The sequence below is a fragment of the Myodes glareolus genome, chromosome 15 (assembly GCF_982192425.1).
Source record: "Myodes glareolus chromosome 15, mMyoGla1.1, whole genome shotgun sequence".
Classification (NCBI taxonomy): domain Eukaryota; kingdom Metazoa; phylum Chordata; class Mammalia; order Rodentia; family Cricetidae; genus Myodes; species Myodes glareolus.
The window spans coordinates 78,056,277-78,068,742 of NC_142040.1; the positions used below are offsets into that span (position 1 = coordinate 78,056,277).

Genomic DNA, 12,466 nt, shown 5'->3' on the forward strand with positions numbered 1-12,466 from the left:
CCTTGGGCTAGGTGGGCATTTGGCAGCAGAGCCAGGCGCAGCAGCCTTCAATCACCAACAACATCCTGCCTGCAAGTGGCTTTCTGGGGGTGCTGCATGCCACCATAGGGGCTGCTGTGGATGTAAAGGGTTTATTCTGTCCATCCTATCTCATTCCCGGGGCTGTATCAGCAGCCGGTCCATGCTGGGAGCATCCATAGCATTTTAGGAGTTCATGCGTAGGAACTAAACATTGCTTAATCTAAAATTTGAGACACTGAGGGAACAGACTTAAGTAGTATTATATTTGGAAATTCTCAGAAGAGTCTGGGACTTCAACTCACCACTCAGAGTCCATAGTCTAGGAAACATCCCTGGGCTGTTCAGACCCATGGCTACCAGAGAGTAGCCTGTCAGCAATAGTGGTCAGACTCAGGGTTTTGTGTTTCTCTATGAAGTATGTGCCCCTTAGCTTCTACAGCAAAAAATGGTGGGGATCCAGTGTAAAGAAGTTGGAATTGGAGGGACATGTCAGAGAGCCCACACACAAGCTGATGGCCTTCATTAAGAGATTACATTAGTTGCCAAAACTCAGGACCATGTAAAACCAATTCAGATGTGGGTGGTGAGACTGGGCTCTGCCTTCAGAGTCCCACCCGTGTGAATAAGCCAGCCTCATTCCCACCTAACTCTGCTACCTGTTTGTCTCCCACCTCTTCTGTTTTCCAGTCAACAGCAGGTAGTCTCCTTGGTTGCAGGGGCTGTGGCTTTATGAGCTTTGGAACCTTCCTTTGTGGGATGTTCTATATCTGCTTTATACATGGGAAGCTTCTCCCACTGTTTAATTCAGCACTGAGCATAAGTGTTTGACCTTTGCTGCTCAACCTGACGATGAGAGAGGTGAGGAGGCAGAGTAAGAAATTGGCCATGGGCAGTGGGTTTCACCTCATAACTCCCCGGGCCAGGGCCTCACAGGTGGGGACTCAGGCCATCAGAGACCCCAGCTGTCATGTGACCTGTTTGGTTTCTTGGAGCTGGTAGGGTTTTTCTGTCTGATGAACCTCTCCATGGAGACATACAATGACATAGCCCAGACAGGGACGGCTCCTCCCAAGAAATGAGGGTACTGATAGGAAATCATGAGCAGGATGGGTGGATAACAGCAGTGTTGGACAGATCAAAGAGAAATATGGGAGGAACCTAAAGCCAAAGAAAAGGACAGAATTCATGGCTGAGTCCACACTGAAATCTACAATGAAGGTGGGGGGTATAGAAGCAAGAGATCTGAGTCAAAATAGTTACAGATGCTAGAAACTCTCAGTACCACTGATTCTTGGATCTGAAATCACAGCTCACCAGGGCCTACAGCTCACAGCTCACTAAGGCTGCAGACACCCTTAGCCCTCAGATTTCGAGAGGATCAATTACACTCTTATGAAAGCGGTGAATGAAGGGACTCCAGCTCAGAGGGCGGAGCGTGGCTCTGAGGGAGGCAAGCGTGAGTGTTGGCAAGTGTCACAGGCAGATTACAGACCGATGCCCACAGAGGAGACAGTATGGGCATGCCAGGTAGGAAGAGGAGTCCAGAGGTCCTAAGAACTGAGTGATGCGTATGTTTGATGTGGGGAGTGTGTAGCTTTGTATGGTACGAATGGCACAAGAATGTTCTCACACTGCAACAATACCAAAGTTGAACTTTGGGGCTGTTAGGAAGACGAGGCCAGGGCCCTTTTCCCGTGAAATCAGTCTGCTATGCTTCTCCCCTTGTCCCAGGCCCCTCCCTAGTGATGTCCTTCATAGCAGCCCCCTTCTAGAAGGGAGTACACTGAGAGGTTAGGTTCTAGGGGAATGGATGGATTTGAGTTCTTCAATAGGATGGCCTCAGTGTTGTTTGCTGCGGGAGTACCTTCTGCTGCTTCAGCCAATAGTCGCTGAAGCACGAGCCCACAGTGCTGCGGCCAATAGCCGCTGAAATACCAGCCCACTGGGGTGTGGTATATTTCTCTTTAAAAGAAGAGCGGCAAGCCTCGGCTCGGCCTCTTGGTTCCGGCGCTTGGTTCTGGCTCCTGCTCCAGTGACTAGGCTCCTTTCCTGACGATTTATGTGCATGTAAGTTTACCCCCCAAAATAAATGCCCCTTTAAAACATAACTGGTGTGGGATTGATTCACCATTATTTGGCGCCCAGCGTTTGGTTTAAGAACCACCCCACACCCCCCACCCGCCCTGCTCAGCTCGGCCTCTGGCTTGGCTACCTGCCGCCAGCTCAGCTTGGCACGAGCCCTCCCTCAGCCATAACCTTTACGCCTCCCAGAATACACAGATCCGGACAGTCTCTGCTGGCCTACTTTGCCCTGTTCTGCACAGATTTTTAAAATTTTCCTTGCAACGTGAGTCAAAGAAGACATTGGACGAATGAATGCAGATCAACAACAGACAGACAAGGCAACCCGATACCATCGGGAAACTTCCTGAGGGGCCTCTCGCAGGCCTCCAAGCCAAAAGTGGCCCAGTCATTCCCAGTAACCATGGAGGACATGTCACACCAGGAAAATTAAAAACTCTAGAAGCTTCTGTACAAGATCATATGGCTCTAAATGATGCAAATTTGGAGGATAAGTCAGAAATTCAATTAGGAAATAAGAAACATGTATTTTGGCAAACTTCTATAAATGATCAGAGACCAAAGCTGAGAGTACGTATAAATGGAATTGTGATCGTTGACTTGATAGACACAGGAGCAGATGTGAGTATCATCACTCCAGAATCTTGGCATCCAAATTGGCCTCTTCAAGAGGCAGATGTTCAATTACTAGAAATTGGAACCATTTCTCGAGTTAAACAAAGCACGAAATGGGTTCACTGTATTGGGTCAGAGGGTCAAAGAGGAAAGTTAAGGCCATATGTAGCTGATATTGCAATAAATGGGGCCGTGACCTGCTACAACAATGGAATACCCAGATTAACATTCCTGCAGTCTCAGGAAGTCATGATTCTGGGAAGGATGTAATAAAGTACTATGCACAAAGGTCACCAGCCATTCAGGCTGTACAAGAACATAAAACAACTAACAAACCTTTAGAGGTACCTACAGCCCTACCTTTAAAATGGATAACTGAAAAGTCAATATGGGATAAACAATGGCCTTTAGCTGAAGATAAATTGCAGGCTTTAGAACAATTGGTACAGGAGCAATTAGATGCTCAACATATTGAGGAGTCCACTAGCCCTTGGAATTCTCCTGTGTTTGTTGTAAAAAAGAAATCTGGCAAATGGAGAATGGTGACAGATCTAAGGGCTGTCAACAAGGTAATTCAGCCTATGGGCCCTCTACAGTCTGGACTTCCTCTGCCTTCTCTGTTACTCAAAGGATGGCCTCTTATAGTTATTGACTTGAAGGATTGCTTCTTTACCATACCATTACAAGAAAAGGATAGAGAAAAATTTGCCTTCACAGAGCCTACTTATAATAACTCCCAGCCTACTAGGAGATACCAGTGGACTGTCCTCCCACAGGGAATGCTCAATAGCCCCAGCCTGTGTCAATACTTTGTAAGTCAGCCATTGGAAATAATACGTAAGCAATTCCCTAAATCTATAACATACCATTACATGGATGACATTTTGCTATCCGATTCAAACATAGATACTTTAGAAAGAATGTTTCAGAAAGTAAAGATAATTTTGCCTAAATGGGGATTACAAATTGTTCCTGAAAAGATTCAAAGAGGAGATTCTGTTAATTACCTAGGTTACAGAATAGGTTTACAGAAAATTAGGACACAAAAGGCACAAATTAGAAGAGACCGGTTACGGACTCTTAATGATTTTCAGAGATTGTTAGGAGACATTTCCAGTCTACGACCAGCTGTTGGGATAACACCTGATCTAATAATTCATTTAAACAAAACCTTAGATGGTGACAAAGATTTGAATAGCCCCAGAGAATTAACAGCTGAAGCAGAAAAGGAACTGACCATGGTTGAGGAAAAATTATAGGAGGCACATGTAGATAGGGTGGATCCAAATTTTAGTTGCATTCTAGTCATATTGCCTTCCAGAATTTCTCCTACAGGAATTTTAATGCAGAGGGAAGATACTATTTTAGAATGGATCTTTTTACCACACAAACCAAGTAAAAAATTGAAAACTTATGTAGAAAAAGTCTCTGAATTAATTATAAAAGGTAAACTGAGACTTCATCAACTAGCAGGTATAGACCCAGCAGAAATTATAGTGCCTTTCACTACTGATGAAATAAAAAAGTTATGGGAAGACAATGAACCATGGCAAAGGGCTTGTGCTAATTTTTTGGGAGAAATTAATAGCAACTATCCAAAAAGCGGTAGACTTAACCTTATAAAGAGAACTTCTTGGATTCTTCCTCGAATTGTACGTGATGCTCCAATAACTGGAGCCCGTACATTTTATACTGATGCTAATAAATCAGGGAAGGCTGGTTACAAATCAGATGAATTGAGTAAGGTGGAACAAAGCCCTTATACTTCTGTCCAGAAGGAAGAATTATATGCCATTCTTATGGTGTTAAGGGATTTTAAAGAACCTCTTAATATTGTTACAGATTCACAATATGCAGAAAGAGTTATCTTGCATATTGAAACTGCTGAATTTATACCAGATGATACAGAGTTGACTTCATTGTTTATCCAGGTACAAGACATAATCAGGAATAGGCTTTGCCCAATGTACATAACACACATCCGGTCCCATATGGGTCTGCCAGGTCCTCTAGCACAAGGTAATGAAGAAATTGATCAATTATTGATTGGAAGCGTGTTGCAGGCCTCAGAATTTCATAAAAAACATCACGTCAATAGCAAAGGTTTAAAGAAAGAGCTTTCCATTACCTGGCAACAAGCAAAGGAGATTTGTAAAGAGATGCCCTACTTGCTCTTTATATAGCCAAACACCACTACCTGCAGGGACTAACCCGAAGGGTACTCAAAGGGATGAAATCTGGCAGATGGATGTCTTCCACTTTGCAGAATTTGGAAAATTAAAATATGTACATCACACCATTGACACTTATTCAGGCTTTCAGTGGGCAACTGCTTTAAGCTCAGAAAAAGCTGACTCAGTAATCACGCATTTATTAGAAGTTATGGCCATTATGGGTATGCCTGCACAAATAAAGACAGATAATGGTCTAGCTTATGTCTCTAGGAAAATGAAACTTTTTTTTTGCTTATTATAATATTAAGCATGTTACAGGTATACCATACAATCCTACAGGTCAAGCAGTCATAGAAAGATCAAATCGAACTATAAAGGATATGTTAAATAAACAGAAAGGGGTGGAAAATGCCCCCAGAAATAGATTACATAATGCCTTATTAACCTTGAATTTTCTTAACGCTAATGAGAAGGGAACAACAGCGGCAGAAAGACACTGGATAATGGAAAAGTCTGCTGAACTAAATCAACTGGTTTATATCAAGGATGTGCTGGCCTCTCAATGGAAGCCAGGAGATGTGCTGCGTTGGGGAAGGGGTTTTGCTCTTGTTTCCACAGGAGAAGAAAAATTGTGGATACCATCAAAATTAATAAAGGTTAGATCTGAAGAGAAGAAACCTCTTGGAAAGGAGAAATGACAGCATCTACAATGATGATAACCATACAGGTGGTAAGAAAAACATAAAATGGGGGCAGGGTTCTGTTGTCTCCACAGGAAAACACTCATCTTTGAAAAATTCAAAGGACCCTGGATGTTTGAATACTAACAGATGGAAAAATAACTACCCAATATGAATTATCAAGAAAACTGAATAGGTTCTCTGAGTATGAAGCTCTGGAATATACTAAATCATATTTCTGAATTTATAGAGCTGGTTTTGGAGTTGGACTCTTGGCTTGGTCCCTCTCTAATTCCAAGCCTGTTGTTAGGAGAAAAACCCAGAGTTTCTGGAGTTTCTGTCTTATGTCAAGAGCCATGATATGAGACAGAAAGAAATATGAGCTTAGAAAACATCTTTGCTTTTCTTCATGTCTATCATACTTTTCGTTGAATATGTCTATCATACCTTTCATTGAATATATGTTTGTATATGTCTATATAATTAATGTTTACGTTTTCCACAATGAACAATGAGTTTTTTCTGCACTGACATTTGAAGTTTCCAGGAAGAAGATGGACCCCCATAACAACAACTCCACTCAGTTGATATGACGTCGTGATACTGATAGTGCTACTACAAGTCCTGTTTCGGGTATCAGCTGCACAGATGATTCCTACTTGGTTAGCTGAAATGGTGCACATCTTGTACAACATTCTGGCCAGACCTCCACAAAATACTCAAGAGACTGTTTGCAAAAGACATTGATCTTGAAATTTAACCATCATTTTACTTTCACAGGATCCTCCAGAAAGAACCTCACCCCCATGACAGCTGGAAGTAATTCTAGAGGACAATGTCCCCTCTCTCAGCAAAGTTTATCCTCAGGTTTAGGAACAATATTTAGGGATTGATTATAATTAGTATGCGGTTGAAAGTTGGGAAAGGAATTTTATAAGCTCAGGGATCTTTTTGAAAAAAAAAAGAGGGAAAATTGGATAGATAATAATGGTATTTGTGAGTTATTGTTTATAGATAATTACATCGGCATAGATTTTTGTATATGAATACAAAGTTAAATTATATTGAATATTGTATGTATGCATGCTTCTACCTGTTTAAAACATTTTTTATGTATTGATATATATTATATTGATATATGTATACCATATTGCAGTGTACATTTCTACCTCTGATTAAGATACTCATACATTGTTTATTTATTGATATTTATTGTTTACATTTGGAGGTCATTGTCCTCATTTATTGCACAATTGTTTATTCTCTTAGTCTTTAAGTTGGATACATGTTAAGAATTGTAGATCAATAGTCATCTATGTCTGTCATATTTATGGTTAGACTAATCAGGTTCTTTAGATACATAGAGATTATATATAAATAGTCTTCAACCTCTTCGAAGAGCTGTAGAAAATGGCATTTAATTTAATCTTAGAGTTCTGTGTAGTGAGACAATCACTCCTGGCAACACCGACCTATTCCCGAGAGATTGTTGAGCACCAAAGACGCTCCACTTGGAGCTTGTCTTCTTGACAAAACTGGCCTCTGGGCAAGGAACTGCCCATACTTCAACTACTGACAAATACACGGTATCCGGAAATGGATAAGCAGAACTGTCAAATCTTACCAAGACAGGGTAAGATGGTTTTGAAAAATTTCTTGCTTGTTAAAAATAATCTGTCAGTTATTCTAGGCCTTAGTCAAAGTTGGTTGCTTCGACGCTGCAAACAGGTCTTTGGTGATTGCCCAGGTAGCCAGTTGTCTCTGTGATTTGTTGCATGTTTTGGAAGTTCTTTGATTGCACTTCCTAATTACTCAGGTAACATTATAGATAAATGTAGCTACTTTCCTCTCAGGACTTGGCCAAGTTATTTATTATACAAGACTTTAGCTAGTTAGAATAGGATATTTGTACTTATTGTATATAATTGTGTAGGTTTGTACTTACTGTATATAATTTCATAGTAGGCTTAGAACTCTCTTACTTAAACAAAAGGGGGAGGTGCTGTGGGAGTACCTTCCACTGCTTCAGCCAATAGTCACTGAAGCACGAGCCCACAGTGCTGCGGGAGCGCCTTCCGCTCTGTCAGCCAATAGCTGCTGAAATACCAGCCCACTGGGGTGTGGTATATTTCTCTTTAAAAGAAGAGCAGCAAGCCTTGGCTCGGCCTCTTGGTTCCGGCGCTTGGTTCCGGCTCCTGCTCCAGCGACTAGGCTCCTTTCCTGACGATTTATGTGCATGTAAGTTTACCCCCCAAAATAAATGCCCCTTTAAAACATAACTGGTGTGGTATTGATTCGCAATTAGATGTTCTCTATGTATTTTCTGGTATTTGTCACTTGAACATTCAGGACAGAATTGTGTCAAGGAGAGAGGTGATGCTCTATCAGGTCTGGCCCAACCAAGGGTCTATTCATGGACAGCTGTGCCCACAGAAGTAGGATAGACATATCCCACTATTTTGTGTGCCCACTATTTTGGGGGCTACAAACCTATCTGTCAAGACAAAGATCTCCTGCCAAGCCTAGTCAGCTATACCAACCTGCCATATAGATATCGGCCTTTGACCCAGGTCCTGGTGACCTCCCTGACGGTGACAAGTGGTATTGCAGGCCACTCATTCTATGCCCAGGGACAGAATGCTTTGTGCCCTTTCTATCTCTCAGATAAGCATCTGTGGCATGAACCGGAACAGGGTCCTCCCAGAAGCCCAGGCCAGCAATGTGAAGAAGATCCTACCACCCCCTTTATCCAGGGTGAATGGCTGGTCACCGCCCCTCCACTCCTTCCAGGCAATATCCTGGACCACCTCTCTGGTCATGTTCGTTGCTGCCTTTGGGATCTTCATTCCCTTTCTGCCAAGGAGCTGGAAATACGCTGCCTATGTTGTATCCTTTGTGCTAGTGGGGTGGGGCACTGGGCTGCCTATCTTTGAAGGTGGAGGGACTTCTGAATGTCTTCAAGAGAACAGGCCATGAACCCCATCATACCTATGCAATGGGCTCTGTCTCTGCCTAGACCACTTGTTTCTATGGCCCTGAAGTCAGTCCTGTGACTCCACATTGCCCAGGAGAAGGGGCTCTTGTTACTGTGAACGTAGAATATGCTAAGTACAAGGTAACAGTGGAGGTCCTGGCAGTGGTGACTCCGGTCATATTATCTTTCTTACAGCGCACAGAGAAGCCCCTCTCTGATGACTCACAGAGTAGCTAGATCCATAAGAAAAGACTTCAGAAGCATATTCTTGATTGCCTCCAACCCTCATCCTGCCAATGTGCTTGTATATCCCTACAAAGACTAGCCCTAAGGCATGGAAAGGCCTTTACAGATGATTCCACGGGGCAGTGGGGAAACTTATGTCCATGTATTCATGTACTCTAAGTGTGTATCAGAATACATGGTGTATATCAGGGTGGGCACCTAGAATCTAGCATCACACTTAGCCTCTGATCAGAGAAATAAGGTCCTGAGGCATGGGTCCACATTAGAGACAGTGCCAAGCTGCTGCAAAGAGGACCTGTGCCCAGAAAATTACATCCACAAACCATAGATGATCCCTGGATGACCGTCTAAGTGTGAACATAATCTGGCTATAGGTTCTATGGGGCACATTGCTTTGGCTGACGTTCTGCAGGTCCTGGAGTCGGGAGGACCAGGCCTATGTGAGTAGTGGTTAGGAAGGAGGCAGTGCAGTGCACAAGTCTGAGTGATGGTTGCTAGGGCCAGGATTGGTGCTGTGACTTCTTGGGGGCTGCTTTACTGAGACTGGGCATGGTAGTATCTTCTGGTCACCCACTTCAGCGGTCAGGGATGGTCAGGTTTCCATTTTCCACATGCACGGTCAGGGGATCATCTTTTAAAACCTCAGATTTAATAAACTATCACCTTAAGTGCTGTGGTTTATATCAGAGCCTGGTTTTTATGCTCATAACCACTACGCTATCATCTTCCTGGAAAAGCACACAGCAAACTCTATCACTCATTTCCTAATATCCCTATGGCCAGCACCCTATTTTCTTTATTACTTTAGTAGCACTCACTGCACCATAGTTTGTGGGTGCAGCACCCTGAAACTTCCCACAGTACGGCATCTCTAGACCTTTGGTTGAAGAAACTGGGGCAGAATATCTCCCAGTTTAGCTGTGGCTGCTTCTTTTCTTCTCAGGCATATTTGTGGGAAGGCTCTTGATAATGAGTTCAGTGTAACAGGTAAAAAGTTATTCAGGTTTTCTCTTTCATCTCATGTTTGCTTTAGTAAGTTATATTCATGAAATTTGAGCATTCCTTCTAAAATGTCAAATTTCTTGAATAAAGTTATTCACAATATTTCCTACGTTTTTCATTTCATCTCTGAAGGATACAAATTATTTTGGGTAGGATTTTCTGTGTAGCCAAGTCTGGCTGTGAACTTGTGATCCTCCAGACTCAACCCCTCAAGTGTTAGAATTAGATGTGTACCCCAATACTACATCTGGCTTCAGGACATACAGTAGCATGTCTTCTTTGACTTCCTGTCTCCCTTCCTCCCTCCTTTCCTTCCTCCCTCCCTCCCTTCCTTCCTCCCTCCCTCCTTTCCTTCCTCCCTTCCTTTTTTCCTTCCTTCCTTCCTCCCTCCTTTCCTTCCTTCCTTCCTCCCTCCTTTCCTTCCTTCCTTCCTTCCTTCCTTCCTTCCTTCCTTCCTTCCTTCCTTCCTCCCTCCCTCCCTTCCTTACTTTCTCTCCTTCCTCATCCTCCCTCCCTCCCTCTCTCCCTCCCTCCCTCCCTCATTTCCTTCTTTCCTTCCTCCCCTCCCTCCCTCCCTCATTTCCTTCTTTCCTTCCTGTCCTCCCTCCCTTCCTCCCTCCCTCCCTTCTTCCATCCCCCTCCCTTTCTTCATTCCTTTCTTACCCTTCCACTCTTTCTTTTCACCTGAAATTGGTTTCTCGCGCAGCGCAGGCTCACTGTGTGCTCCCGTGCTCCCTGCCCCAGCCTCTCAGATGCTGGGCTTGCAGGTGTGCAGCACTACCTGACTTTCTTATAGAGTCACCCTTACAGTTTATTACGTTTCCCTACTCCTGGCCTCTTTCTCTTTTTAATTTTTCAGCTTTATCTTTATTATTCCTTCTTTCAACTAACTTCAAGATTTCTGTGATGGTCTTTTTCTATCATCTTTAAGTGGAAATGTAGGTCACTGGCTGCCTCACAGAGTCTTAGAGTTCAATCTCTGCATCATGTAAATGCCTTAGTCTACTACGCTTTCCCTGAGAGGCCAGACCCTGTGTTGTCTAGTTTTTATGGCAGTTTGACACAGTCAGTCATTTCGGAAGAGGGCGGCTTAATTGAGAGAATGCCTCTATAATATTGGCCCCTAGGCAAGTCTGTGGGTCATTTTCTTGATTGATAATTGATGTGGGAGAGCCCAATTTACGTGGGCAATGCCTTCCCTGGACCAGGTGGTCATGGATGGTATAAAACAGCAAGCTGAGCAAGCTATAGTAAGAAAGACAGTAAGCAGTGTTCTATCACGGTTTCTGCTTCAGTTCCTTCTTCCAGGTTTCTGTCCTGCTCAAGTTCCTGCCCTGACTTCCTTCAGTGATGGACTGTTAGCTGGAAGTATATGATGAAATAAACCATTTCTTCCCCAAGTTGCTTTTGGTCATGATGTTTTATCACAGTAATAAAAATCATAGCTAAGACAGGCCCCATTTCCTGTTCTCCTGGAGTAGGTCAAGGTTAGCTGACCATGCAGTCTTGTTAGTGGTTGGAGATTTATTTTTAGGGAGAAACTAATGATGATGTTGGCAGGTAACTGTGAGTGTATACATGTCCTGGCAGCATGCACCCCTGGGAACACATATCCTGGAACACACATCATGGGCATACATACTTGGATACTTGCATAACACACATCACAAGCATACGTGCATCCTGGGCTCATGTGTTTGTGTGTGCGTGTGCGTGCGCACACACACACATACACACACACACACACACACACACCCCTCAGGTGTAAACATCCTGTGTACATATATCTCAGGCACACATGCTTCCTGGGAAGACTTTCTCCACTCTATACATGCATCCTGGGTACACATATGCCAGGCATATACACACACATCCCAGATACACATACCCTGGGCATATGTACATCCCAAACACACTTGTATCCTCAGCAGAACCCCACCCCCAGCACATGCACCCTGAATATGCACACATCCCAGGCACATACATCCCAAACATGTGAATTCTGGACACACTCCTACTCAGTCTGTTTTGGGGGAGATATCATGAGGATGGCCTGTAGGTATCAACTACAGGTACAGTGAATAGCTTCAGATCCCTGTCTGCTCCATGCCTAGGAGCCTTTGCTAAAGCCCAGGCTCTATCTGGGCACCAGGATAGAACGGGCATTTGAGCCATGCAAGGCTAAATCATGCAGAAGTTCAAGTGCCTTTGAGGGAGGGGACAGGAAGGTGTAGTTGCCCAAGTCATGCTCTTCAAACACACAGCACTCCACCAGCCATATTCCCTTCTTCTTATCAGGGTGACAAGTGCCACCTCTCAGTGGTGGCCCACCTCGCTATACCTAGTTTGTATCCCACAAACTCTGCTCTACCCTCCTTGGTCCTCCAGAATCTCCAGACCTTGTTGTTGGCCTGCTGAGCCTTCATTTTGTTCTGAAACCCAGACCCTCTGTCTTCCAATAGCATCTGTCTTGGGTAGTCCCCTCTTACCAAGAGCCCTCTAATGTCTCAGGTCTGAAGAGTTGAAAAGCAGTGCCAGTTGTTCCTGTGTGCCCTTCAGTGTAGCCTATGAGCCTCCTGGGCCCCTGAGCATATGAGGGATAAGAGATGATACCGAAGTCATCAGACACAACTCAGTCCCCTGCTTCTGTCCATGCAGTACCAGGCAGGGCA

The 12,466-nt window shown here is 43.8% G+C and overlaps 1 protein-coding gene across 3 annotated transcripts in view; it reads left to right on the plus strand.

Moving 5' to 3' along the window:
- Positions 1 to 404: 404 nt before the first annotated feature.
- LOC125416224 (palmitoyltransferase ZDHHC11-like) overlaps positions 405 to 12,466 on the plus strand; it is a 32,619-nt gene continuing 20,557 nt past the window's right edge. For 2 of the 3 annotated variants that reach the window (XM_048459070.3, XM_048459088.3), the window contains exon 1: positions 2,250 to 8,458. In XM_048459070.3, the coding sequence (XP_048315027.1) occupies positions 8,195 to 8,458 (264 nt within the window). In that variant the 5' untranslated portion in view covers positions 2,250 to 8,194. Of the gene's footprint in view, positions 880 to 2,249; positions 8,459 to 12,466 lie in introns of those variants that run through there. The other variant, XM_048459080.3, reaches the window with a different exon arrangement.